The sequence below is a fragment of the Bos indicus x Bos taurus genome, chromosome 13 (assembly GCF_003369695.1).
Source record: "Bos indicus x Bos taurus breed Angus x Brahman F1 hybrid chromosome 13, Bos_hybrid_MaternalHap_v2.0, whole genome shotgun sequence".
NCBI lineage: Eukaryota > Metazoa > Chordata > Mammalia > Artiodactyla > Bovidae > Bos > Bos indicus x Bos taurus.
Genome location: NC_040088.1, coordinates 29,138,551 through 29,166,074, shown reverse-complemented (window position 1 = coordinate 29,166,074; position 27,524 = coordinate 29,138,551). Strand labels below are relative to the sequence as shown.

Here is a 27,524-nt window from a genome sequence, read left to right as displayed (position 1 = left end):
GAAGCTGCCCCCAGCCGGGTTCAAAGGGATCCTGTGTGATGTGTGACCTGCCTTCTTAGGCTTGGGTCTCAGGATGTATTTTCATCCTATTCGTTTCAGTAATAGTTCTGCCAGGTTTAAGGGTCAAGCCTTTCCCTTCAACACTCTGAGGCCATTTTCTCCCGTGTTCTGATGTCAAGTGGCTCTTGTCCTCTTGTAGAAAAGGGTTTAAAGACTTTCCCCACCATCTCTGTGTTTTTGCATCAGTGAATCTAAAGGCGTGTTTTAAAATCTGGTCCCATTTGGCCCTTTGAACCCTTCAGTCTGGGATTTTAAGTCTTTTTCTAATTCTCAAATCGTTTTTTGTTTTTTTTTTTTAATTCTCAAATCTTTAAAAAGCACCTATTTCAACATTCCGACCCCTCATAGACTCACTGCTTCCTCTGGGAGCCCCTCGTGTGGAGGCAACACTTGCTTTTGCTATTTTATCCTTTCCTGAGCCTCCTGGGTAGCCTCTCTAGTGATCTCTCAGCCTGTCTGTGGTCAGGCTGTAATTACCAAGCCTGCCTCACTGACTTTATTTCTCCTTTTATGTTTCCATGCTGTATTTCCTCAAGCCTGTTAATTTTGGCTCTGTGTTATTACTACCCATCCTTCCAACTCTTTGAAGATACTGTGATTTTAAATTAAAGGACTAAACGGGGACTCATATTCCCCTTCTCCCGAGTCGTGCTTGGCTCACATGTCATTTTTCCCCGGGTTACCTTGGCTCCCAAACCTGGAAATAGTGCTGCGAGTGTGGATGTGTGAGAGTGAGTGTATACACACACAGGGAGGTGCAAGAGTGTGTGTGCAGAGGGGAGATTTGGGAGGGACTTTCACTGTCCTGTGAGGCTTCATGTCAGCCCTTGGTCAGGTCAAACAGTGAAGGGCCAGGGCCTGGCTGGTCTCTCTCCAGCCCCCTGAACCCAGCAAAAGGTGATGCTGGTGGCCACCCACACTCTCATCTACAGGCCGTTCACATAGACAGCAGGTCACGACAGCCTGTGCTTGAACCCCAGGGGCTTCCAGACACTCCAAGGACAAAACTCAGACCCCTCCCTGCAGCACCCCTGCTACAGGGGGTTGACCTGTACAGGTCAGGGGTTGACCCCTGGCCCAGCCCGTCCTCAGTTCGCTCTCTCCTGCCATTTCTGGGCTGGGCCTGGCCAGGCCCAGACCCAGCCTGCCCAGGTGGGTCCCTGCCCAGAACGTTCCACGGTCTCCCCCTTCCAGCCTGTCCTGCTTCTGCCCCCGTGCCACCTTGGAGCCCTCACTGGCCCCACCCCAAACTCTTCCTAGTGTTCAGAGAGCTACTGAATGGGCCACAGCAGGTGCCTCCCCAGGGCCCATGGCTGGCGGGTATCCCTGGCAGAGGGGGAGCCAAGGGATGTCTGAACAGGCTGTGGTGCCCAGGTTGGTCGAGGGGAGACTCACTGGGCATTGGCAAGGTAAGGGGCCAGTAGGTCGGGGTTCCATGAAGATGTTACTAGAGAGGCCACTACGAGGGAGGTAGGGAGCCCCTGGCTGGGCCCAGGATGGTCACCTCAGCATCTGGGGGTGGGCTGGACAGGTTCTCCAAACCTACCCCACCCTGCTGATTCACAGTGTGCCCAAGGCTGAGAGCCCTGAGTGGGGTCTGATCCCTGGAGGGGTGGGGCTGTGGGTACCAGGGCCTGGAGGCTTCAGTGGCCTCACAGGAAGAAGGCAGTGAGGGAGACCATGGTGGAGGGATCCTCACGACCAAGGACGAATGGCAGCTTGTCTCTGAGAAGCGGGTCAGGGAGGGAAGGTGGGACTCCACTCAGTGGGGGATGGGCAGATGGGGGAGTCCCCGGCAATGAGCAGCCGCCTCCCTTGACAAGCATGCATGTTTATCTGAGCAGGAAATGCACAGAGGGAAGGTTTCCAGGCCGGCCTCCGCCTCCTCCCCCTGCACCTCTGGACCCTCTTCTCCAGCTGCTCCAGGGGTCGGATGTCGGGTGTCCAGGATCCAAGGGCACATGCGGGCTCACTTGAGGCAGCAGGGGGACCGTCCTGCAGAAGCAGAGGCTGACAGGTCTGGTGGACAGCTGACACCATCAGACATGATGCTATGTGCACCAGGCCCCCGGGTGCCGGCAGGACAGTGAGCCCTCCATCTGAATGTGCTCCTCCGGGCACTGACCCTTGGGCCCCCAGCCCCGATTCTCCAGCCTGGCCAGGTGTCCCCGGGGTGCTGAGCCCCATGAGGACCTCCTGCAGTCCTGCTGGGCTCCTCCAAGGCCCACGGGCCCCCACACGCCAGGCTGCCCACGCCTCTGCCTGCTCTGTCTTACTGAGGGCTCCAGGCTTCCCCAAGGGGAAGGAGGATGTGCCTGAGTGAGGGGTGCAGGGGGCACTGCCTTCCTTTCTCGGGGGCCCTGCTCTGACCCAGGAAAGGTGGGTCCTGAACCCCCTGGGGCCTGGGGCAGCAGGTCCAGCCCTCAAGTTGAGGCTGAAAGTTTAGGGCTGGCGGTCCCTGACCTCAGACAGGCTCTGATCCTTGTTTCATCTCAAAGGCTGAGGTTTAGCGTGGTGGGGCTGAGGGAGGGGGCTGGGGAGGGCGTCATGACAGCACCTGCCAGCCTTGTCTGGACAGTGGGTACAAACTAGCGGGGCGCTTACGGCAAAGGCCGTGTCTGGGGAACTGTGGTGGGTGCTGGGGGGCAGGGACCCCTCTCTTTCCACAAATGTGTGGGCCTGGGCAAGGCGCTATGGGTGGGTCCCTTGCCCCTCCCCCGTCCTCTCTCACCCACCTGGGTGCAGAACTGTCCCCCAGCCAGCCTCAGCCCCACCCCCACCAGCAAGACTGTGAGCTCCTCTCCCCTCATCAGCCCGTCCATCCATCTCAGCATCTGAGCTGTGAGCAGCCGCAGCCCTGTTACACGGACGGATCATGACAAGGTCACTGGACCAAGCCTCCCACTGTGTCCCAGCAAGGAGAGAGGGAAGGGCGGGGAGGGGTGGGGGAGGGGAAAGTGGCCCTAAGCTCAGGGTTCCTGGGAGGTTGGGGAAGGGGAATTTGGGAGACCCTAGGCAGCCAGGCAGCCCCAGGTCTGTGTGGGCTGAGAGGACCTGTCCCCTCACCCATGGCCACTCCACTCAGAGCACACAGCCCCAGGACTGGAGAAGACCCCTCCCCCAGTACCTCTGTCCCCAGGGTGGGGGCCACCATGCCCCCCTTCTCCAGGGAGCCGGGCCTTGTTGCTTGTGCCAAGGGCCCTGGGGGCTTCCAAGATGGGCATGGGGGGCCGGGTGCTCTCGTGGGTGCAGGCATGGAGCTTCAACACGTGCGCTGGGGGGCGGGGGAAGATGTCAGTGGGGGTTGGGAGACCCTCCCTTGCTCCCTGCCTTGCCCGGAGGCAGCGGCCCAGGAGAACTGCTCAAGGCTGGGGCACCAATGACCCGGCACGGGGCTCCCTTCCCTCCAGTGTGAAGACAGAGGCACTGGGCACCACAGGAGGCAAGGCCACTCACTCTGGATGGCGGACTCGCAAGCCTGGCCCACGAGCTGGTAGATGGTGGCCAGGGACTGTGGCTCTCCCTGCAAGGGAGGACAGGCCACGTGGCTGACGGCTCAGGCAGTGTGGGGGTCAGTGCCTCCCCGTGCTCCCCCAGGGTCGGCCCGGGCCCCAGACTCTGCACACTCACCTTCTCTCCTCGCTCCCCCTTGGGCCCCGGCAGTCCCTGAGAGGGAGGAAAAGGATAAGTGCCTGGACCCCACAGCTGCCCAGAGACCCAGGAGTCCCCAGAGAGCAGAGGACCCACCTCTGCTGCTGCAAGAGGGAGACAGCCGGCTGACTTAGGTTTCCCTGTCCTCAGGCCCCACCCAGCCTGCAGGCCAGATCTGCTGTCACCCTGACCCCTGGAGCCCAAGTTGGGGAGCCCCACCCCAACTTGTCCCCCTCCTCTGTCTTGGGCTTGGCAGGGGGCAGTCCAGGGCTCCCTCTGCTCTAAGCTTTGTGTCAGCCTAGCTTTACAAATGTACCAGCTGCTGGGCACCCCTGGGCATCAGTGCACACGACTAGCCCCCCTGGCTGTTGGGCTGGGTGGGGAGGGGACTTACTGTGGGCCCCACGGCCCCTGGGGGTCCTCGCTCGCCGTTGCTGCCCCTAGCCCCCGCAGTACCTTGGAAGCCCTATGAAAGTGGGAGGTTGGGTTTGGTGGCTGTCCCCCGGGGGTGGCCTCTCCCTCCGAGTCCCCCCACCCTGAACCAAGATCAGACTCCTCAGCTTGTCCCCAGCCTCACACCAGCTGAGCCCCACACCCACCCAGCAGGCCCTGCTTTCCTCACCTACCCAGGGCAGTCCCGGCCCACCCTGACCACTGGCACTGGTTCTAGAGGAATATGTCCCAGTTGTCCAGGTGTGACTGCGGGCCAGGCCTCCCAGGGGTGGCCTCTTGCAGGAGGGGCAGCTTGGCCTCCCTGGTACCCAGTGAAGTACCAGGGAGGCCAAGCCCAGGAGACCCTGGCCAGGTCTGGGCTGCTGGCCCTAGTCCCCAACCCAGAGCAGCTCCCTGGCTCTGAGTTCACCTAGGACCTCTGGGAACACTGGGCTGGGAGGAAGCTACTTCCGAGTGAGGGGGTTGCCCCCACTCTCTAGTGGGAAGGGAGCCAGACCCACCTGTCCGCCCTTCCCAGGCCCAACTAGGGGCTCAGGCACCTTCCTGCTGTGTGCCGTCAGGGTGCAGGCGAGGCTGGGGGCTGCACAAATGCATTTCCTACCAACCTCTCTGGTGGGGTGAGAAGAGGGGGCTACCTCTGTGCTCCTGAGCACAGGACACACACCCCACCGCAGTCTAAGTCCCTGCCCCAGCCCAGGAGAGAGAGGCCCTCCCTGGGTCACCATGTTCAGCTCAGCCTCAAGAAAACTTGAGGGATGCCAGTGGGATGTGCAGGGCTGGAGGCTCACAGAGGAGGCAGTGCTTACCCTAGGGCCTGGGGGGCCAGGCAGTCCAGCAGTCCCCTCCAGGCCTCTCATTCCCTGAGGGCAAAGGAAGGGTGGGCGGGGGCAGGGCTGGTACCCCTGAAAGCCCCTCCCATGATGATCACCAAGACCCACAGCTATGGGGGGTACATGCCTGTGCCTGGCTGAAGCTGGCCCATCTCAAGGCCTGGCCCCGCCCTGGGCAGTGACTGCACCTGCCCCCGGTCAGTATGGACTGATACTCCCCTCCCCACTAGCCAGGCCATGCAGAGGGCAGGGTGGGGCAGAGAAGGAAGCCCCCACTGCCTCCATCTCAAGACCCTTCAGCCAGGCTTCTCTCCCACCTTCGGTCCCTGGATGCCAATCTTCCCGGGGGTACCCTGGAGGCCGGGGTGGCCCTGAAATAGAACAGAGGTGATTGGCCAGGCTGGGGCTGAGGTCCAACCCAGAAGAGGAAGCTCTGTCCCAAGCACACAGCCCTTGCGTCCCCAGTATGGTCTGACCTGCAAGCCGGGGTGTCCATGGTCCCCCTTCTCTCCTTTGACCCCTGGCGGACCCTGGAGGGGGAAGATGGACTGGGCGGGAAGGCGAGGGGAGGGGGTGGGGGGACAGGGCGGGGGGATGCAGCACCTACCACGGGTCCCTGGATGGTGCGGCCCTGGGTGCCCGGTGACCCCTGCTGACCCCCAGGACCCTCGGGTCCCATCTGTCCAGGTGGCCCGGGCTCTCCCTGGAGACATGGGAGATGGGGGCTGAGGAGGCACATGGCTCCTCCTACAGCCCCTCCTTTGATCCTGCCCTGGGTCGGCGGGGGGCGGGGGGGGGGGCGGGGGGGGCGGGGCAGACCCGCCCACACACAGGCATCTTCACCCTCACGGCCCACCCTGAGAGGGTCCTGCTGCAACCCCACTCTATAGCTAGGAGCTGGGCCAGCTCTGACAGTCCAGTCACAGAGCTTCGAACCCCAGACACCGAAACATCCTACCAAACCTCTAAGGGACAGAGGCCACCAACACCATTTAAATGGCTTGATTTGCAGTTTTTTTTTTTTTTTAAAGAATGCTTTCAAATAATTGAGAGTTAAAGCATATCAATGCACCAAATTCTATAAAGAAAACCACAGGCATTCCCATTTGCGAATATCAATGTGAAAATCCTAAATAAAACATGAGCACACAGAAGCCTGCAGCCTGTTAAATGAGTGGTGAGGGCTCAGTGACCATGCCGGCTTCTAGCGGGAGCAGGAAGAGTTCAGCATTCGAGAGAGATTAAATCATTCACCAAACTAATAGCTCCAAAAAGGAAAACGATTTGCTTGTGTTCAGAGCAGCTGATGAGGCACTAAATCTTATTTAACACCCATTCTTGATTTTTAAAGTCTCCTAATAAAATAAGGTTAGGATTTGACTATCACATGACAAAATCCATCTGTCTCAGCTCCCAGGCCGGCCCCATACTCAACGGGCAAACCCCAGAAGCATTTCTGTGAAGCTAACATGGACATGTCTGCTATCACCGGGCTTCCTTAACAAACTCTGGAGTGTCACCCACACCAGAGAAATAAGCAAGAAAAAAATTTTAAAAAGAAAGAGAAAATTGAAAAGGAGACAGTGATATGATTTTTCACAGGTGCTGTAAATAAAAACCAGGAAAGTCCAAGGAAACCATATGAAATTAAAAAACAATTGCAAATAAGGTAATTGAGTAAGAAATGGGGCCCAAAAACAATACACAGAGAGGACAGGGGGTTTAGGGGAGAGGATGTAGAGCTGGGCCCATCCCTGCCAGGACGGTGGCTGCTCCTGTGTCTGAAGAGCTATTTGGATTCTGGACTCCGTGCAAAGCTGGTGATGTGATTAGACCGCATTTGAAGTGGCGGGGGTGGGGGAATGGCTACTCAATAAATAGAGGACCGAGGGGCAGTGGTCTGGGGAGGAAGGAGGAACCACAGTTCCAGGCTGGAAGGTGCTAGAAGCACTTCAAGGCCCATGAGGAGGTGGTCCTCACAGACTAAGGGAAGGCCTTTAAATACAAAGCGAGTCAGGAGCCGTGGAGACAGACCCACACAGCCGACACAGCCGATGAGACAAAGTGGATCCTAAATCTGCCTGCCACACATATCATAAGCCAGGTCAGGAGACCACGACTCGGTACACTAGTCACAGCTCAGAGCACAGGGTTCCCAGAAAACCTAGAGCTCCTCGAATGAAGGAGAAAAGCCAGTCGAACGGGGCCCGAAGACATGCATCCAACAATAAAATGCCAGCAACTTCCAAGGGGGTGGAGCGGCTAAAGGGAGAAACACAGGGGAGGGCAGAGCACACGTGGCCCGGCCGGCGCCCAAGACTGCCCGTCACACGGTGCCCAGGCTGTGGTCCCCCTCCTGCCTAGGGTTGGACTGCGGGGCGCTCACTCCTGCACCCACCCCCAGGATGCCCCATGACTCACCCTGGGCCCTGGGAAGCCTTGCTCTCCTGGGGCTCCGTTCCGCCCGGGGAGGCCCTGAAGAGGCACAAGCAAGGCTAAGGCCGGGCTGCACATTGGCCCCCCTGGCAGTGCCCTGGACTCCAGTCCCCACCTTCATGGTAGAAGAGGGAGGGACTCCGGGGGCCAGTGCCTCCTGGCCGCCTCCCCACCGTCACTGGTTACCGCACACACGGGCTCGTGGCTTCCAGCCCTGGCCCCTCCCTGGAGAGGTCTGTGGACCACCAGCCGAAATGGGTCCTGCACCCTCCAGGTGGCCAGAGGGTCTGGGCCTGCCCCACAGTGGGGCCCAGGCCTGGAGCTGTGACTCATGGCCAGGTCATGACCAGCACCATGCTGCAGCCTGATGGGCTAGGCTCCCACTCCCAGGGGGAACATATGGGCTCCAACACCAGAGAGGGGCTGGCTCAGGAGAAGGCTGCAGTGGGAAGGAAGGGGCTTCTAGGAGGGAACTCAAGGGCCGGGGGTGGACAAGGCAGCCAGGACACTCATGAACTCTGGCCATCAGTGAGGCAGGCCCAGGGACATCTGCTGGGGCTTGGGGAGGGGACCATATCCATCACCACTGGCAGTGAAATGTTGCCAGAGTCCCTGGTTACCCCAGGGAGGAACTGCGGGACTCACCGGAGGTCCTTGGGGGCCTGGGGGCCCAGGGGTCTGTGAGGAACATGCACAGGCAGATGGGAAGGCAGGACAGGACTCTCGCTCCTTCTGGGAGAAAGGAGACCCCCGCCATTAAATGCACCCCCTCTTCGCCTCTTGTTTAACCCCAGAGCTCAGTATCTGCACTAACTCCAGGGTCCAGGGAGGCGAGGGGTAAAGGGTGGGGACCTGGTCCTGGCCGCCACCTTCCTGGCTGCCTGGTACAGGCCTGCTGACAGGATGCCATCTCTCGTTCCCTTGCAAGTCCTCGGCAGGGCCAAGCCCAGTGTGGGCACACAGGGGAGTCAGTGAGGACCCCTTCCTGTGCCTGAGCCCACAGAAAAGGGCAGTGTCCCTGAGTACGTGGCAGCAGCCACCCTGGAGCTGGGGGCTGCCTGGCCTGCTCTAGCTTTCCTTGTCCCAGGGCCTCCAGGACACCCATCCAGCTGCCCTGAGCTCCAGCTCCAGCCCTGTGGGTCACCTCCTCCAGGAAGCCTGTCCGCACTTCTTCCGGATGACCTGGATGGCCTGTCTACCCCCAGACTCTTGCCCTCAGTGGGCACTTGGCCACCTACCGATGCTGGGAGCTCGCAGCACCTGTCCTCCTCTGCCCACGAGTCATTGCACACGATCTGTAGCACCTGGAGCTGGAACTTCGGAGAGGAAGAGAGAGGGGTGGGGTTGGTCAGGTGTGGCTGTCACAGGGGGTGGGAGGGGCCCACCAGCCCCAGATGGTCTGGCTCACCGAGGCGGAGCTGCTCCGGGGGCCCCGGGCTTTGGCCAACCTGCCCAGCATGACGAAGCCGGCAGCAGGCAGGCCGCCGGCCTCCCCGAAGGGCCTCTCGGCCACCTTCCGGCAGTCCACGTAGAGCCTGACCCTGGCGCGGCCCACGGCCACATGCACCTGGGAGACAGCAGGAGGTTCCCCGGGGCCCCAGCCAGGAAGGGCTCCCTCCATGTCCAAGGGCCAGGCCCGGAGCAGGGAGGGGCAGGGACCGTTCCCGGGGCTGGTGTCTGGGTCCTGACCACCCCACATCTCCTGAAACCCCTCAGAGGGCCTCAGTTTTGTTCTGTACAATGACACCCCCACGGCCCCTCCCAGGGGCTGCGGGACCAGGAGCAAGGGCTGGATGCTCTTTGACCCAGATTAGGGTGGGGGCATCCAGGGCAGAGCAAAGTTCCTGCATTCTGGGGGGTGCCATGGTGACAGGGCAGCCTGTGTCCTGCAGAGCCCAGTGGGGGTCTGTCCCAGAACCTGGGAGCACCGAGGGTATCAGGCAGGAAGGCACGAGCGGTGGTCCTTCCAGGACTTGCCAGTACCTTGTGGAAACTCCCAAAGAATATCCTCCTCACTTCAGGCAGGTCAAAGGTGACCTCCTGCAAGGTGGCCCTGGGGTCACGGTTGAAGTAGGTCAGCGACTTCCTGCCGGCTGGGGGATGCGACAAGAATCACATGAGACCCCTGCGCGGAAGGCAGGAGAGGACCCCCCAGAGCATCACCTGGCCCACTGCTGCCCCTCCAACTGACCGTCCAGCAGAACCCCGAGGATGGGCTGGAAGTCCTCGCTTGCCACCTGCCACAATGCAAAGGCCTCTCGGGGCGTCTCAGGGAGCAGGCGCAGGAGGAAGACGACTGTGTGCTCCGGGGGCAGGGTGGCCAGGTGGATGTCGCTGTAGGGAACAGGAGGGGCACCACAGGCCCGAGAGGAGGTCGGACCCCGGGGACCAAGAGTGGGGTCCTCGAGGCCAGGCTGGGGAGTGTCAGCAGTGGAACTCCCCTCTCCTCCTGGCCTATTGGGTCTCAACAGGAGCAGCCTGGGACCCCCAGGACGGCCCCACAGGGACAGGAGGCCATCCCCTTGGCACGTGCTGGTTCTTCTCCAGTGCCCTTCCCCCACATTCTCTCCTCATAGCTCCTACTCTCTGCCAGCTCCTGGGAGCCTTCCACTCTTTGCAACCCCAGAGTTGCAATTTGTATTTTTCAAATTCCTATCAATATTATAAAGCACGTGATTTACCTTTGCAATTTAAAACATTTTAACTTAAGAAATATTATGCTGTGCATGTGGAAGTTCCAACGTGTGGTTAAAGACACCTCTGTGTATGAAGTGGGGTGATTATCAGACATCGGGGGCCATCCGAGCCATGGTCATGGTGAGTCACAAAGCAGTGGCTTCTCACAAACCCCGGATATGTGCAGATTTGCAGGATCAAATTAGAGCACACAGGAAGCTGGAGTTCTCAGGGAGACAAAGGTGGTGGCCCCTGCCCAGAAGTGCCACCTGGGGAAAGCCCTCCCACCCCACCTCCAGGAGATTTATTAATTTGGGGAACTCGGATTCTCGGAGTCCGTGTGCCCCCAGGAGTCTGCCCAATTGACTCCCCCAGGGTGTCCTCCTGCTCTCTGGCCCGCCCCAGCTCCCACCTGGCCCGCCGGGTCAGCTGAGAGTCCTTGAAGAGTGTGAACGTCCTGGTGGGGCCAAAGGCCGAGGGCTCCATGGCCACGCCGCGGATGGAGGCATATTCCTTCTCCACCAGCCCGAAGGCCGCCATCAGGTCAAAGCCTTGGGAGGGGGGCGCCATTAGACAGGAGGGGAGGTGGGGGTGAGCAGGAGGCAGAGTAGAAAACCACGTTTCTGGTGAGAGGGGAGTGTGGGAGCCACAGAGACAGTGCAGGGACGTCGGGCCTCAGGGGTCTGGTCCCCCCTTCCCTCTATCCTGGACTCAGGAAGGACATGCAGGGAGCACCAACCTGGCCCTACCATGCCCACAGCCATCACCTCCCCACAAGTCTCAGTGCCCAGACCCTCGCCCATCCCACTCCCACCCCAACTCGGCCGGCCCTGCAGCTTGGTCTGAGCAGCTCTGGACATCCTTCAGGAGACCCACCTACCAAGATAGCTCCCCCGCCCTCACTACTAGCTGCCCCCACCTGGCAGATCTCCCTGACCACGCGGGGCCCACGTGTCAGCCTTCTCTCCGGGGAGGGTCTCAGACCCAAGCAGTAAAGATGTGATGCTGTGGACCCAGGCTCAGCCCCTCGCCCGCCCACCTCCCGGTCAGCACAGGCTCACAAAGGCCACGCAGGACCCACGGGCCCCAGGACTGCCTGACCCCAAACCCAGGCCACCCTCCCCCAACAAGGACCCAGAGGAGGAAGAGTGGGTGGGGGCTGCTGGGGAGCAGCTGCCACGCCAGAGTGGGACCTACCTGGGAGGGAGCCATCCAGGTGGAGGGCCGGGCAGGCTGCTGAGAGGGGACAGGGGTAAGGGTCAGCGGGGAGGGGCCCTTTGTGGCTGGATGCCCTGCCCTGTGGTCCCCACACTTCAGGGATAGGACAGGGACAGTGTCCAACCCCCAGGAAGACAGCACCTGGCCGGGTGCTCCCACAGGGTCTGCGTCGAGAGGTGAGATGCCCTAGGTGCAGGCCGGGAGAGACCTGGGTATGTGGACGTGCCCGGGTCCACACCGTCCTGGGGCCAGCCTGCTCCACTTCCAGGCACTGTGTGGACACTCTGAGTGTTCACGTATGAGTGTGGACGGGAACTGAGACTCTCAGGGCAGGAAGTGGCTCCCTGCCACCCAAAAGACGAAAGGTGCTGAGCCCTGGGTAGTGAGGCCCCTGTCCCCGGAGGTATTCAAGTCAAAACTGGGCAACACCATGGAGGGGACACGGGGGGAAGCTGGGGTGGTTGACTAAGGGGCCTTCTGTTCTGATTGTCTGATTGTCTGATTTTCGAAAGGAGCAGCAGGAACAGCAAACAGATACTGAGGCTCCTCTCAGCTGGGTCCTGGCCTGGGGGTGGTGGGACCTCAAGGACCACTGAGACCCCGGGGGCGGGGCCAGCCCAGAGTGGGCCCTGGGCTACGCTGCAGCCAGCCCGTCTGTGGCATGTGTCCGGCTTCCCACTCCTACAAGCTGCACATCTGCCCTGAACCTCCTGGACACAGACCCAGAAGAACACCGCCCGTCCCCCAGCCCCGGGCCTCTGCAGACCAGCCACAGCCACGATTCCCTCTATGCCAGCCTGCACATGCTCAGCTGGACTGCAGTGGCCTTAATCCTGCACCAGAGGGTCTCTCGCTAAGCTCTGCAATGCGGGGTACATCTGGGAGTCACAGGGCCCACACGTCCAGGCTGCCAGGGTCCTGGGCCTGGCCAGGGTCTGCTGGGATCTGGGATCTTGGCGCCCATTCACCCGTCCGGCCTGTGGCAGACACCGCCACGCTCTCCCCTGCTCCATAGATGGCTGAGACCAGGACCCGGTACTTGGTAGCCGCCAGCAGGTCAGGGATCGTCACGTGGCTCCCGGGTCCTGGAATGGAGATCTGGGCAGGGGTGGGGTGAAGATGGTCACTTGAGCATCTCCGCTAGTTTGGGCATCTTGGTTCCCTGTCTGTGGGCCACATCGCAGAAGAGTGGCCCCCTCGACAGGCAGGATGGGACATGTCTCTCCAAGCCCAGGATGCGGTGGCCCGTGAGGGGCGATGGCCTCCCCGGCTCCAGGGAGACCCACCGACTTCTCGGGTCCAGAGCCTGAGGCCAGCGCGTAGGAGAGCCGGTAGTGGAGCACGTGACTGCTCGGGGGCGTCCAGCTGACCTGCAGGCTGTCAGGCGACTCTGAGGCCAAGGCCAGGTTGGAGGGTGGGCTCCGGCTGACTGCGGGGGAGCATGAGGCGTGGGGTATCTCAGATGGCAGCGCTTCCCCTCCACTCTGCACCATGCCCGCCACCCTCCCACTCCACGGCCCCCACCATGCCCAGCACACAGCCCAGTGGCCATGGCCCAGACAGGGCCACCAGGCCAGCTGTGGAACCACCTCGGGTGCGGTGTCACACCAAGTGACCTGGACCCGTGGCCACCCCAGGGAAGCCTGCTTGGAGGGCTCAGGGAGGCTCTGTGGACCCAGTGGCCCACTCGCAGGGTCAGGACTGGAGGGGCTGCCTGTCAGGCCCACGGAGTGGGGGGTTCTGGGGCAGAGCAGGGCCACCTACCGGGGGTGTAACGGAGGGACACAGGGTCACTGCGGGCCCCGTCCCGGTAGTAGGCCAGGATGGTGATCTCATACTCTGAGTGCCTCCCCAGGCCAGGCAGGATGGCTGTGCCCAGGTTCCCCGGGACAGAAATCTGTGGAGAAGAGGGACTGGTGTCCACCTGGGGGAGGTGTCCTTCCCTGGGGGCCAGGCTCATGGGAGAAGCTGGGGTGGGGAGGGTCCACTCCCCCCACACCTCACGGGCCTTCCCCTCTCCCAGGGGCGTCCACGTGATCTGGTAGACAAGCACGCCGGACACCGCCGCGGCCGCCCACTCGAGCCGGACTTCGTCCCCAGGCAGTTCTGTCACCGACAGCTGGCTCGGGCTGGGGACTTTCCCTGGAAGAGGGAGACTGAGGCTGGGGTGGCAGAGGGGCCCCCAGTCCCCACTCACGGTGCCTGCGGTCCCCTTTCCCAGGGCAGGCTGCGGGCTGGGCACTGGTCCCGGGTCCCACCACCACACCTGTCCAGGTACTCGCCCTCACCTGACTCGTGTTGGTCTGAATCACTGAGGCAAGCAGAGGGAGATGGCCTGGGGACCCCACCCCGACTGCCACTCACGTGTGGTCAGGCGGCCGGTCAGGGTAGAGGAGCTGCCCCCAGGGTAGAGACAGGTGACGCGGACCATGTAGGTGGTAGAGGAGGAGAGGGGCCCCAGGATGGCTGAGGTGGCGTTCCCAGGAACCTCCGTCTGCGGTTGGGGGGAACACAGGCAGCTTGAGGGAGGCAGCTCCTGCCAGAAGGAGACCCAGGCCTCCCCCACAACCACTCCCAGACTGGAGAGAGGGGACCGGGAGCAGAATCCGTGCCCCTGGGTGGGGTCTTGCCCATTCCCCCAACACACTGGTGTTTTCACCTCTCAGGGCCTGCTCCCCCAGCACACCCCGTCCAGCCTGTCACATGTAAGGATTCTTACAATTCTTTGCTTCACTTCTGCCTCATCCCCCCTGACTAGGACTGGGGCCCACAAGGGCCGGGGTGGGGTCAGCTGCCTTCCACTCCCCCTGCACTGCTGAGGCTGAGCCTCGGGAGACGCGGTCACATCCACTGACCCTGAATTCAGGGGCCTGGTCGGGGAGGCTGAGAGCGCTGGTCCCCGTGAACAAATCGCCCCCCTCCCCGGACATGCAGGCCTGCTCTCACCTGTCCCGAGTGGCCTCCCTTGCCCGAGATGTAGCTGACCCTGAACAGGCGCACAGGTCTTGCGGTGCCCTCCCAGGACACGCGGGCTGAATCATGACTCACGTCTGAGAAGCTCAGGTGTCTGGGGGTGGTCAGGGCGGCTGCAGGGCACACCGAGGCCTTAGGACTGCCTCATGGGTACCAGGGGAGGGCAGGCGACAGCCGGGGTTGGGGAACTATTGGATAGGGTTGGGGTCCCCCACCGTGGAAAGTTGGGGGGAACCAGAGTAGGCAGCAACCTGCGGGATCCACTCACGGGTCCTGGCACGGATGCCCTGGGCCTCACTGATCTCTGCCCCTCGAAGGCTCTGCACCCACACGTCATAGTCCCTGCCCGGGGCCAGGCCATCCAGCAGCACCTCCGGCCGCCCCACCCGCACCTGCAGGGACACTCATGCTGGCCCCACCCTACCTGCCCCCTTCCCCCAGCCCCCCTTCCCTATGCTCCTCCCCCCGTGCCCGCCCCGCCTCTCCTCTGTGCCCCGCACCTCTCTCCTCTCCTCCTCGCCCTTGGGGGAGGCAGGTGACCACCGCACCAGGTACTGGGTGGCCTCTGCCGAGGGCTGCCAGGTGAGGCGGACAGTTTTGGGTGTCACTGCAGCCAGGGTCAGCGCCTGGGGTGGGGGCAGGGGTGCTGGGGGAGACGGGAGCAGAAAGTTTAAAAATGCAGCAGCAGGCAGAAATCAGACCTATCAACCAGCGGGAGTCGGGGGAGGACAGACACCTGTCAGTCCCTTGGTAGGCGCAGGCTAGGTGTGTCCAGATGGAGACACAGAGAGGGGAAGACCAGCAGGGGTAGGGGAGGACAGACAACTGACTGTAAGTCCTGGAACTTATTTCACTCTGGACCGCCCCGCAGGTTTCTGTTAAGGCCACCTGCCCTGAGGGTGAGAGGGCCGTGGCCTGGGGTTAAGAGGCCACAGCCTGTGTGGTCCCATTTAGATGGAGGGTCCAGGATCCGCAAACCCCAGAGACAGAGAGCAGATCAGGGGTCGGCAGGGACTGTGGGGGAGGGGAGGATTGGGGTGACCACTAAGGTGTGGGGCCCCCTTCAGGGTGACGGGTGCACAATGCTGGGACTATATGGAAAACAACAGTATCACCCGCTGTGAACAGGTGACTGTGGGGTGTATCTCAATAAAGCCGCCAGGTGGCGGGTCTCACGCAGTCCTGGGGGAACTGCAGGCCAGGCAGGGTGGGAGCTCCACAGTGTGGCAGCAACATTGATGGGTCCCTGTGTGTTAGGGATGTGATACAAAGGATGTCACTTGTGCTCAGAAGAGGACACTGAGGGTCAGAGCGGCCCAGTGACTCGGCCTTTGTTGGGTGTGGTACCCTGCCTGGGTTCAGACCGCCTTGAGGGTGCCGGGCTCCAAGGGGAGGCTGCAGGTGGGGGGAGCCCCTACAACCCTCAGCTCACGCACACACCTGTGGTCGCCAGGCCCTGCAGGCCCTCGCCGACGCCAGCCTTGTAGAGGGGGAACACAGAGACCAGGTACTCGGTGCTGGAGGTCAGGTTGTGCAGCTGTGCTGACGAGGTGGGCCCTTCCACCACCACCTGGAATAGGAGCCGCAAGGAGCAGGTCGGTGGGGTGCAGGGGAGCAGGAAGGGGTGCTGGGTCAGCCTTCACTCCCTGCACAGCTGTGTTCCCAGAGCAGGTCTGGGCCATCAGCCTGTCACACAGGCGTGAGCACAACCCTGCCATCCACGGGTGCGTGGGGCCGTGGTTGCATAAACCTCCCGCACCTGCTCCTCATTCACCTTGATTTTATCACCTGTGGGCGTTACTCCAGCCCTGCCTGCGGTGGCGGGGCTGGGGGGCCGGTGCTCACCTCCCTGGGGGTGCCGCCCTTGGAAGGCCTCCACACAATCAGGTACTTGAGGGGCGGCTGTGGGGCCAGGCTCCAGGACAAGAGGACGCTGGAGGAGGTCACTTGGGTCAGGACCAGCCTTGTGGGAGCGGGAGGGGGATCCAGGGCCGGTGTAGCTGTGGGAGGGAGAGGAGCCCAGGCCCAGGGGGAGGCTGGTGTCAGTGGCTCTGCCTGCGCCCCCTGGCGGCCACTTCCAGGAAGGACAGGGGCTCCCCAGTTGTCCTGGGAGCCCTGAGAGCCCAGTGGGAGGGGACCTGGTGGGGCTGCACCTGGTGTGGCAACCCTGCCCCTGCCCCAGCCGCGTCGCTCACCTGGGCTCCCACGCGGGCTCCTGCCCTGGACCTTCTGGCAGATGAGCCGGCTGAGTAGGCCGGAGAGTGTGCTGAGCTGGGGGAAGTCCTGCACATTGTGGACGGTGATGTCCAGCGGCTGGGATGCCAGGAGCCTCAACTCGGTTTCGTCGGCATTCTTCACGCCTGCCGCAGTGTTGAGAGAAGGGTTAGCCCACTCAGCACCCATGTTTGTTGTGCAGGCAGGACCACTGGGCCCCTGCTGGTCACCCAGTCGGCAGAGAGCCCTTCCCAAGGACCCCAGACCCCACAGGCCCCGGAATGGGGTCACCTGGCCAGGTGCCCATGAGAGACAGGTTGGTGTGAAGGTGCCTGTGGCATGCCTGCCCAGGTCTCTGTGGAGCTTGCAGCCAGGAGAGAGGTCAGTGTGCTTTCCTTGGGGTCCTGTTCACCCAGGGGCTGGGGTCAGGCACAGAGCAGGGTCTCTGCTTCCAGAAACCCTGCCCCCAGGTCTGGAGTTCCCTCCCAAGGGATGGAGTTAGTGACTGGCTGGCTATGGTAGCAGAGAGAGGTCCCCAGGGCATATGGTGTGGGGAACAGGGAGGGGTCACAAACATGTCCACAGATGACTCTGCCAACTGGCCACTTCACCAGGGAGTGGCCAGGCTGCCCACGCCAACTTGTGTGGCCACCTCCAATTGTCCAGGTGGGAACTCAGGTCTTCAGAGCAGGGACTCTTCCTCCCATTCATAGATGGGGTTGGGGGGCGGGAGCAGGTGCTGAGGCTCAGAGGCCACAAGACCTGCAGCTTGGGGAGCCGGGAGCCACCCTGCTGTGTTCTGTGAGAATGCCCACTGAGAGCCCGGGGGGGTGCTGCTCACCCACAGCAAAGATGTCGACACCCAGACCCTTGAGCACGTGGCCAGCAGCGTGGGCATCATCCTGGGACTTGCCATCTGTCACCAGAATCACCAGCTTGGCTGCCTCTGGACGGAGACCTGCTCTGGGCTTCAGGTTCTGCTCCAGCACGTGGGTCAGGGCCAGGCCTTGGGCACAGTGAGAGCAAGAGTGCTCATGCCCCCACACACTCTCCTGCCCACCTGCAATGGCTCCACCAGCCACTGGCCATCTGCTCTGCCCACCAGGGCAGTCCTGGCCCCTTCAGACTGTGGGTGCCTGGAGGGCAAGGATTCCCCCTTCCTTCCCTCACAGGCACCTGAGACCCAGGGGCCAGCACCCCACACCTTGCTGCTGCAGGGTGCACAGGGTGAATGGGGATCAGGGAGGGAATTGTGCCATGGGTGTGTGGTCTGCCTGGGTCAGCAGTCCTCTCCCCTGAGGAGGACTGCTGAAAACAGGGCTCCCCCAAGCTGTTGGTGGGCCTTCCCAGGAGCCTCTACTGACCAGAGGAGCAACTTGTTTTCAGCAGTACTGCCCGACTTGCCACATTCACCATGGATGAACGAGGCAGACTGGCCCTCTGCAAAGGCATGAAAACACAGGACTCGGGCGTGGTTCATGCATGCCTCTCCTTATCTGTGGGTGCAAGGGAGACTAATCACGGGACAAGACCTGAATGGACCTCGAGGGTGGGGCCGAGGCTGGGGCTGGGGCTGGGGCCGGGCAGACCTGTGAATGTGTTTCCTCCTCTGTAGTGGAGGTTGTGCACAGCATTCAACACCTCCTCCTTGGTGCCAAAGGCATTCAGGTCCCACTCGGTCTGGGGGGCTCCACTGTACTGAGTCAGACCTGGAAGGGGAGAAGTCCCCACTCTACCGAGTCAGACTGGGAGGGGAGGGGTCTCCTCTATATTGAATCAGGCTGGCAGGGGGTGGGGGGAGTGGGCACACAGCAGGTGGGCAGAACACACACAGCCTTGCCCAGGTCACCAGGAAGGCATGTTTGCAAAGCTCCACTTTCCACACAAGGTCCCCCTGGGAGCTAGCTGTCTTCCCAGTGCAGGTGGGGACCTCAGTTTTGCCTGGTCGGGTGAGAACTTAGCCTTGGTTCCTCCCTCACTTTGCACTCCCTTCTCAAAGCTGGGGGTATGGAGTGGAATTGTGAGGACCACCCCAGCAGGGCACAGGGCAGGGCTGGGACCCACCTACTTGGACTTTGCCCGGCCCAATTTCAAAGGGCTCGATGACGCTGGCCAGGAAGTCTTTGACCTGCTGGAAGTGACTGTGGCCTATACTCCAGGACCCATCCACCAGGAAGATCATGTCCACAGGCATGGGGGGTGTGCAGCGGAACTGGGGTCTTCCTGGGGTGGGAGGGGAGGGAGGTGAGGTGTTGGGCAATGTCATCACTGCTACAGGACCCTGAACTGCCTGTGGCTGGGCTCCAGTCCCCAAGATCTCCTTCCCTGAGGTTGGTAGAGGGGGAGGGGCTGCAGGACTCTGGCTTCAAATGAGATGGGCAGCAAAGTGTTGAGGGACAGGTACCAGGGTCTCACCAGACTTAGAAAACTGCACTTGAAGCTCAGCCCACTGTCCCAGCCTCCCTGAGTCCCCCAAAAGGGGGTTCATAGGACATCTAGTTGCTCTGGAACCTCCACCCTCTATTGGCCTGGCCAGTGCTGGTCACTGCGCAATTGTCCAAGGGGAGATTGCACCTTCCTTACCCACCAGCTCCCAGGCACAGCTGGCAGAGGCTGTCCAAAGAGGATCGACTGGGGTGAGTCAGCACCATGGACAGCGCCAGGTGGCCCCTCATTCCACCAGCTCTAGGCTGAGTCCTCACCGTGTGTGAAGAGGGTTGTCCTAAGGACCAGGAGCTCTTTGGAGACAAAGCCATGCCCCTTGACCTGGGGCTCCCAGAGCTTTGCACAGTGTCTTCAGGCCAAGACCCAGAGCCAGGGCCAGACCCCCTCTTGGAGGCTCCTGGCTGGGTAGGTGTGGTGAGACCCTCACCGAATGCGGGAGGCACCCTCTGGCCTCAAGGCCCTGCACTGTGGGGGAGACCACCCTGTAAGACCCCAAGTCCACTGGGAGACTGTAGAGGGCCTGGACCCCAGGACCCCACGTGAGGTCTAAGGAAGGAGGTGTCTTTTTCCATTCCAAGTCTGATGGGGGAGACAAAATCAGAAACATCCCAGGTCTGGTGGGGGAGGCACATCTCCTGCAGGGGGAGGCCCCTGCAGGGCCTCATGGGCAATGCTGTGCTGTGGTCCCGCCCTCAAGCCCGCAGATGCTGGCACCCCAGCCATCTCACCTGGCTTCCCTCTCCCTCCAGCTGAGGTCCTGGCATGGTTCGGCCCCTCCAGGTCTGGGGTGGGCTGAGCAGGGCCCTCCCCTGTGGGGCCCCTGGGTGGGTGCTGCTCCTCACCAGGTACTCCTGGGGGGATCACAGCTGTGTTACCCCTCACCAGCCACACTCAGGCTGGGGGGTACCTGAGGGAAGTCGAGGTAGTGTGACCAGGCACTGGGGCCCAAGGACATTCCCAGCAGATGACCTGTCCCAGAGGGTTAGTAAAGTCAGGAGCGGGCAGCCAAGCTTAAGTGCAGGAGTGTGAGGGCAGACAGAAGGAGGACTTCCTGGCCACGTGGAAACTGTGAGGCACTGAAGACTGCCCCCTGTTCCCAGGCACATACCGTCCCCCGACTTGGCTCCACCAAGCGTGGGTGGATCTTGGCTTGGGGCCAGGGCCCCTGGGGGCTCAAGGTCTGGGCTCCCCACAAGGGAAGGGGTGGGCTCCAGGGTTGCCCCCAGTGGCCTCTGGCTGCTCCTGCTCACGGAGTTACTCTTCAGATCCTCGACTGCAGAGAGATGTGATGGGATATCAGGACCCCACCGCCCGGCAGGGGGGATAGAGGCCTGGGGGCTGCCCACGCAACCCTTCCCACAAAAGCCCATCCAGGCTCCATGGGCTCCCAGCCTCTTCTGCACACATGCACGCCCAGGGCACTTACTCACAAACTCCCTGCGAGCCAGCAGGATGTTCCCTGAGCCAGTGAGCTCGAAGATCTGCAAGGTGTACCCCTTGGAGGGGCTCAGGCCCCCCACAGTGGCCTTGGGGGTCTTGGTGGTCAGCATCACCTCCTGCTCTGGGTCCCCTAGGGTGGGGTTGGGGAGAGGGATCAAGGCAGCTGAGGTGGGTGGTATCTGCATGCGTGTGTGCACTTATGCCTGAGGTGTGCATATGTGTGCATGTGTGTTAGGAGTGGTGAAATCTGCCTGGCACCCCTTTTTCCCCTCCCCTAGTTCCTCCCTTTGGGCCAGGGGAGGGAGTAGGGGGAGAGGTCTGTGTGTCTCTCTCTAGGACCTGATGGGAGTGGCCTGTGCTCCTCCCCAGAGGGACTCATCTCAGGGTCCACCGGGGGATCTGTAAGTTCTCCAGGTGCCATCAGAGCAGCGCTGGGGACACCATGGAGGTGTCTGTGCAGACAGGGCTGCACGTGGGGAGGGGCCTGCCGCCTGTGCACAGGGGCTGGATAGCACATGGCAGTGAACCTGTAAGCACGTCCCAGTGTGACTGTGAGTCTATGCTAAAAACAAAGAAACAATTCCAAGGGCATGCTGCCATGCTCTCAGGGGAGGCGGCCACGGAGGCGATAGGAGCGACTGATCAGAGGTCAGGAATACCTGGCAATTCTTGGACCTCAGGTGCTAGAAAGGGGACTCAGAGAGGAAGGACTCACAAGCCTGCCCACTGTCCAACATCCTGCAAGGTGGACAGCCCCCAGCCTGGGCCCAGCCCTGCATGGGGAGGTGGCACAGGCCAGGAGGGTGAGGTCCCAGGTGCTTCACGTGACTCAAGCTGCATAATTTTCACAAGCCCGCACCCGTTTTGTAGATGGGAAATCGAGTCACGCAGTTGCTCAGAATCAGGATTTAAGCCCAGGTCTGTTGGGTTCCTGCTGCCTTCCAGGGAGGGATGGACAGGCAGGTCCTCTGAAGAGTGCATCCTTGGCACATCCCCCCCTCCTAATTCTTTGGGGTTGAGACCCTGAAGAGCTCCACCCAGGTGTAAGGGTTTCTGAGGACAGGTCAGCTCTTGAAACAGCTGAAGCCCAACGTCAAACAACCTTAACTCCTAAAATGGAGCGAGTCTGCCACTCGGGCTTGGCACTGTCAGGGCCCTGAGAACTCTAAGCTGGGGGAGGGCCCTTTTTTTGCAAAGTCATTGACTGCCTTCTGCACGTGCCAGGTGTGGGGACACACGGCAGGGACATTAAGGGCCCTGTTCTCCCGCCACAACCTCCCTGTGCTAGTGGGGAGACAGCGAGGAGGTAGGGCAGAGCCCAGGGGAACCAGCACTGCGACCGCCGTGCTGAGCGTGTTCACCGTCGGTCTGCACAGAGGCAAGGCGCAGGTCCTTACCTGCCCTGGGCTTCACCTGCACCAGGTAGCCGAGGCTGCTCCCTTCTGACTCTCTCCACTTCATCTGCAGCCGGTCCTCAGGCAGCACTGCCAGCCTCAGGCGGCCACTCGCTGAGGAAGCAGGACAGGCGGTCAGGACTGATCCTCCTTGGTGACCTCCCCAACCAGCTGTGGGACCCCATCCTGAGGTTCCGAGGAGACTGTGGCCCTTCTGGGGCTCAGCCCCTCCGAGGTTCAGAGGGGACTCCAGTGCCACTGGGGGGAACTTTGAGAAGAGGAGCCCACCTCCCCCGAGCCAGGGTTGGAGGAGGACTGGTCCCCCTTGCAGTCCAAGGCTGCCGGGCAGATCTGGGTGGGGGAGACTTCTGTCCAGAGAGGCCCTCCTGGCTCTATAAGGGGTGCCCCGCACTGTGGACTTAGGCTCAGGCCAGCATCCCAGAGTGGCCCTAACTGCCCACCCACCCAGTGGAGACAGGCTCTGAGCCAGCTGCAGCCAGCCACCCCTCCCGATTCCCCGCCTGAGTCCCCGAAGTGCAGTGGAGACACAGCTGCAGACTCCCTGCTGCCATGGTCACACATCCCAGGAGGTGGGGGTGCCTGGGGTCGGGGGCTCCCTGGGGCGGGTGCCCTGGCCGTCCTGGGAGGAGGAAGGGGCCATGGAGGCCTGAGCCCTCCAGCACAGCCTGACTTCCAAGCTTCCGGCAGCAACTTGGTGTGGGTGACTATTTTTGGAAAGTGGGGACAGAGATGGACTTCTTCTGGCTGCCCCCCTCAGAGCAGGGGCACAGGGGAAGGGCAGGGCTGGGGGGAGCCCGTGGCAGACACAATGGCCGCTTCAGAGCGGGTAGCAGCTGAGCTGGGCCTCCGGATGGGCCCCCTGCTCCCTGGAGCGTGAGCTGAAAGGCAGGAATGTCTCAGCAGTGGGGGCCTTGAAAAGACGCTTGTGAGTGGGGGGCCCAGCTCATGAAGAGCCTCTGTCTCCCGGCACCCCTGACATGTTGTTGGGGGGGCATCCCGAGCTGCCTTCTGGGTCTGCAGGTCGGAGCCTTGGCAGGCACTGGGGAGACAGCACCCCACCAGGGGCACCCCCACACAGGGCCATTCTCGGAGAAGGGCAGCCTGGACTTATGGGTCCCACCTCCATCTTCCAACCACCCCCGACGCAGTCCACCCAGAGTCTGCAGGTGCCTTGTGCTGTCTACCTTGAGTGTCTGGGGTTTCTTACTGACTTGGTCCCCTTGGGGGATCTTGTCAGAGCCCCAGGGATGGAGGCCCCAATCATCTGTGAGCAAAATCATAGCCAGGAGGATGTGCCGCTAGTAAGAAGGTAGTTAGAGAAGCCAGGACTCCAGGCTGGGTGGCTGTGTGACAGGTCCCTGCCGCGCCCCCGTGAGGACTAGCTCAGAGGTCTCCTACCCTCTCGGCACCCGTGGCAGCTGGACAAATGCCAGGGATGTGGCTGGGGGGCAGTGTGGAGGAGGCTTGCTACGTGACTCAAACACCACCTCCCAAGGTTGGTCTCCCCAGCCTTCCCTGACGGGTTTGAGCATCACCCTGAAAGGGACACGCCCCATAGGGAGCTGAGCATCCCCTCATTGGACGGGGGACAGCTGACCAAGGTGCTGCCCGTGGCCATAAATGAGCTGAAAGGATCAGGGACCTGCTGGAGGCGGCGTCTTGGGCTCTCCTCGGGGGTGTTGCGGGGGGGTCACTTTTCACTCTAGATTCTGTTGTTTGAAAATTTCACAATTAAAAACGTGTCCAGAGAATGATGAAAAAAAAATCACTAATGCAAGAGTGAATCAAATGCACAGTGCATTAATGCACATTTGTGTTAACAAATGGATAAGACAAAAAAAGCCCAACTAAAAGGAAAAACCGCAGTACCAAAGGTCAAGCCACACAGTTGAGGGTGATGCTGGGGGCAGAGCTGTCCTGTCTTCCCGTCTCTGTCCCCTGAGCACCCGAGCCCCTGGAAGCAGCAGCTGCTCAGGGCCAGAGGGAGATTGGTCCCGCAGGGGGGCCTGTGCCCTGGGCAGGTATGGCCTGGGGGGGCCAGGCGGGAGCCACAGTTCCAGGAACCCTCACCCGTGTCCTCACCTTGTCCCTGGCTGAGCCCCAGGGTGACACTCAGATACAGACAGAGGCCGACTCCGAGGTAAGGGCGCACGCGGACGCTCATGGTGCGCAGCCTATAGGAGGAGAAGAGGCCACTCAGCCACCTGTCTGACTGTCCATTCGTCAGTCCATCCCTTCCTGATCTCTAAGCCAGAGTTTGTTCATCTTTGCCCTTGTGGGCCTGGGACTGAGCCCCACCCAGACACCTCCGGACGCCCACCCTCCTGTCTACAGGAGCTGGTGTCCAACAGGCCTGGGGGGCTTCCTGGGTCCACAGGTCAGCTGCCCTTCACCTGCCCACCACCAGCTTCTGCATCCCATCTTTGTGACATTCTCGACAGCCCCACATGGGGCCTGGTTGCTGCTCTGCCCACTTGTCATTAGACCAGGGAGGAAGTGGGGGCAGGTGGGCGGTCCTGCCTGCAGCCCTGAGTAAGTCAAGGTGGGACCCCAGTTGAAGCAGGACCCTAGGTGTGCTGCTCACTTGCCAGCCCAGGAAGAGGTGTCCTGGCTGAGAATCCGCCCCCCAGGACACCAGCCTCTCGACCCCAGAGCCGGCTTCTCAGTGAGTCAGGGGGAAGCCCTGAAGGGGATTGGGTCCTGGGGGGCTCCCTCCAGGCCTCTGCTAACAGAAAAGAGAGGAACGCAGGGCAGGATCTCAGGCTCCTGGGACCCCCAGCCCAGCCACACCCCTGGCGGTGGGGCTCACAATGTCCTTGGGCTGTGGAGGGGCTGGAGGACGAGGCAGTTTACCTGGTGACCTCACTTTCTGACCCTCCTCCACACTCTGAAACCAGGCTGCCCTCCCTGGAACCTCCGTGGGACCCTTCCAGGGGCACAGAGGTCAAGGCTGTGATCGGGATCCCTCGACAGTGTCTGCCCTCCTCCACCTGTGACACTAGGGGTCCAGGCCCCACCCCCACCAGACCCCATGCATCCGGTCCTGCTGCACCCCCAGGAACTCAGCTCCCCCGACCCTGAAACCTCTCTAGAAGGTCAAGCTCATCTTCAAATCACACGCCTGGAGCAGCCCCTAATGGGAGCAGCCCCTGCCCACCCAGCCTCCAGACAAGTCACCAACCTGCTCCTGTCCCCGGGCAGCGTCCCCTGGTCCCGTGTGCTCCCGTCCCACTGCAGTCACAGGAAGGCCGTGACTTATGAGGCCCCTTTGTCACTGCTCTGGCCTAGCCCCACCCACCCGGAGCCTCCGCCCCTTCCCCCACCCCCCACCAGCTCTTCCATCTGCTGCCCAGAATGTCTCTCCCAAGAGCTGGGGAACACAGGCCACAGCATGAAGGACCCATCACCCTGCAGGGCGGGGCCCAAAGCACCAAGGGACAAACACCTATACCCCTCACTTCACAGGGCCTGTCCCAGAGAAGCCCATGGGGAGGCCCCTCAGGGACCAAGGTCACCATGTGTCACCCCAGGGGGCCAAGCTATGAGTAATGGGCAGGGGGTTTCTGGCAGCCTCGGTGAGTGGCAGCCTGGAGCAGCAACTGGACGCCAGTGTCACACCAGCAGCCACAGCCTCCTCTCTCGTCCAGCATCGCCTCCCAGGACCTGTGACCCCAAACCCGAGCCATTTGTGGGACTCTCCAGTGCCCAGGGCACCCCCGCTCTGCCCTGCCCAGCCTCCTCTGCACCTACCCCTTCTCCACAACCCTCCGCAGTCTGTGACAGCCAGCCAAGCACAGCCCCTCCAGAGCCCTCTCAGCCCACCCAACAGCCTCAGAGCCTGACCCAACCAAGGCTTGTGGTGGCGGCGGGGAAAAGTACCCAGTCTAGGCCCCAAGCACTCCCCTGCTGGACCCCAGGACACACCCCCCAGAACCGCCCGACCCCAACCTGGACCAGCCCCTTCTCCCAAGTGCTCCGAGGGTGCCAGGGCCCCTCTGGGTTCAGCTTCTGGAGGCAGAGGTGCTCTGGGGTAGGCAGGCACAGCACAGGGCCCTCAGGCTGCTGGCCAGCAGAGGCCACCATCCAGTGAGGGCTGTGATACTTGCTGGAGACTAGGAGAGGCTGGTGGGCAAGTATCAGGGGCTGGATGCTGCTGGAGAGTGAGGCCCTTCCAACTCCCATGGAGGCCCCTGTCCTCCTCCCTGGACCCACAGCCACTGGGAAGGCACTGCTGGATCCAGCCAGCTCTCCAGCCTTGCTCTAGGTAGCCTGAGACCCCTCTGGCCTCCATCCTGCCCTGTGGTTGGTGCTCCTGCAACCAGGAGGGGTCTGAGGACGTGAGGCAAAGGTAGTCCCGAGACCTGCTGTGGCCTGAGAGCCACCTATGGCTTCGGACTCATGGCTGGACACCAGACACTGCAGAGCTGGTGGATGCCCTGCACTGGGCGCTGGGATGCAGGTGGGCCCTGCAGACCCAAGTGGAGGTCAGTGGAGGGCGCCTGGCCCAGCGGCCTCAGATAGCACTGACACACATGACCTTGTACACCCGTGGCTCACAGGTGCTCAGGACACGCGTGTACACAACCACACAGCCCACCAAGGTGTTCTCAAGCCAGTCAGGTCCTCAGCACTCCCAGCCAGACCCCATCTAGGCCCACACGTGTGCATCCACCCAGGAGTCCCTGCATCCGGCAGGTGTTCCACGCACCCGAGCCTCACAGCCCACCTGGCACGGTCAGAGCTCAGCCAGGGTTTGAGTTGCCCTCAGAAAGAGAAGATTGGAGAAGGAATTGGCAACCCACTCCAGTGTTCTTGCCTAGAGAATCCCAGGGACGGCAGAGCCTGGTGGGCTGCTGTCTATGGGGTCACACAGAGTCGGACATGACTGAAGCGACTTAGCAGCAGCAGCAGCAGCAGAAAGGGAAGGATGGGGCCAGGCTGGCCCCTGTTGGGTGAGTCCTGTCAACCTTCTGGAAGCTGCACAGCCATTGTGACCCTCACTCCTATACAGGTGGCACCTCTGCAGTGGGGAGATGGCCCCAAGAACCCCAGTCCTGATGTTCAGGAAGGGGCCCTCAGGGCTGAGCAGAGCTTCCCTGGCTCCTTGGGGAGCAGGTGCAGGGGGCAGGGCCTCTACGCCCAGACAGTCCCCAAGAAGCCTGCTCCCTATCTTCCTATCAGGCCCAGCTCAGGGTATGGGGACCCAGGAGAGCCACCATCATCTGGCTTGCAGGCCTGGGCCTGCTAGGCAGGGCCACCATCTGGGAGTGGGATTACTGGACACAGTGGCAGCAGAGGGGTTTGTATATAAAGCAGGGGCCAGAAAGATGAACAGGTCATTGGGGAAAGTTCCCAAAAAGGAAGCTAAGCTGGGCAGACTAGCCTTGAAGCGTCTCCTGCTCAACCCGGAGCCTTGGCCAGGAAGCCTGGGGCAGACAGGTAGCAGGGCTGGCCAGGCTCCAATTGGTGGTTGGCCTGGCCTCCTGGAGACAGAGCCTGGGCGGGAGAGCACACAGCAGCCAGGGTGCTGAGGATAGCTGCACGGCTGACAGGTGTGCTGTCCAGAGAGGCAAAGGCCCACCTGGTCATCACAACTGGGACTCAGCTGAGAACAGGCTCTAAGACCATCCCACCAGGGACCACACTGCCCCAAAGTGCTGCCCCAGGACAGGACACGGAACCACCCAGAAGGCACAGCTCCGGAGGTCCAGAA

General features: G+C 61.7%; 1 protein-coding gene across 3 annotated transcripts; it reads right to left on the bottom strand.

The window, feature by feature from the left end:
• Window positions 1–345: 345 nt before the first annotated feature.
• Window positions 346–25,071, bottom strand: COL20A1 (collagen type XX alpha 1 chain). Of its 3 annotated transcripts, XM_027559123.1 has the most exons (37): window positions 24,993–25,071; window positions 23,894–23,985; window positions 21,794–21,904; window positions 20,383–20,526; window positions 20,065–20,229; window positions 19,685–19,807; window positions 18,576–18,734; window positions 18,101–18,220; window positions 17,353–17,517; window positions 16,493–16,657; window positions 16,143–16,297; window positions 15,738–15,867; window positions 14,798–14,943; window positions 14,566–14,689; window positions 14,271–14,410; window positions 13,689–13,818; window positions 13,324–13,466; window positions 13,089–13,221; window positions 12,611–12,753; window positions 12,293–12,422; window positions 11,304–11,342; window positions 10,519–10,657; window positions 9,622–9,764; window positions 9,414–9,523; window positions 8,839–8,997; window positions 8,669–8,746; window positions 8,076–8,162; window positions 7,416–7,469; window positions 5,602–5,697; window positions 5,471–5,524; window positions 5,312–5,365; window positions 4,971–5,024; window positions 4,106–4,177; window positions 3,691–3,726; window positions 3,517–3,583; window positions 3,188–3,334; window positions 346–2,055 (listed from the first exon to the last, which is right to left on the bottom strand). In XM_027559123.1, exons 2-37 carry the CDS (start codon window positions 23,973–23,975, stop codon window positions 2,030–2,032), a joined length of 4,023 nt encoding a protein of 1,340 aa, XP_027414924.1. In that variant the 5' UTR covers window positions 23,976–23,985; window positions 24,993–25,071; the 3' UTR covers window positions 346–2,029. The 3 variants fall into 3 exon arrangements, with proteins under 3 accessions (XP_027414924.1, XP_027414925.1, XP_027414926.1); XM_027559124.1 differs by lacking the exon at window positions 3,188–3,334; XM_027559125.1 differs by lacking the exon at window positions 8,839–8,997.
• Between the last annotated feature and the right edge of the window lie 2,453 nt (window positions 25,072–27,524).

Bases quoted from the DNA above. Each gene is read 5' to 3' on its own strand.
- COL20A1 (XM_027559123.1), bottom strand. From the start codon at position 23,975: ATGAGCGTCCGCGTGCGCCCTTACCTCGGAGTCGGCCTCTGTCTGTAT. The intron at 20,230-20,382 runs GTAAGTGCCCTG...ATCTCTCTGCAG, and splicing joins GGCTCGCAGGGAGTTTGTGA to TCGAGGATCTGAAGAGTAAC. The intron at 13,467-13,688 runs GTGAGTGGCAGT...TCCCTCTTCCAG, and splicing joins GACCGGCCGCCTGACCACAC to GGAAAGTCCCCAGCCCGAGC.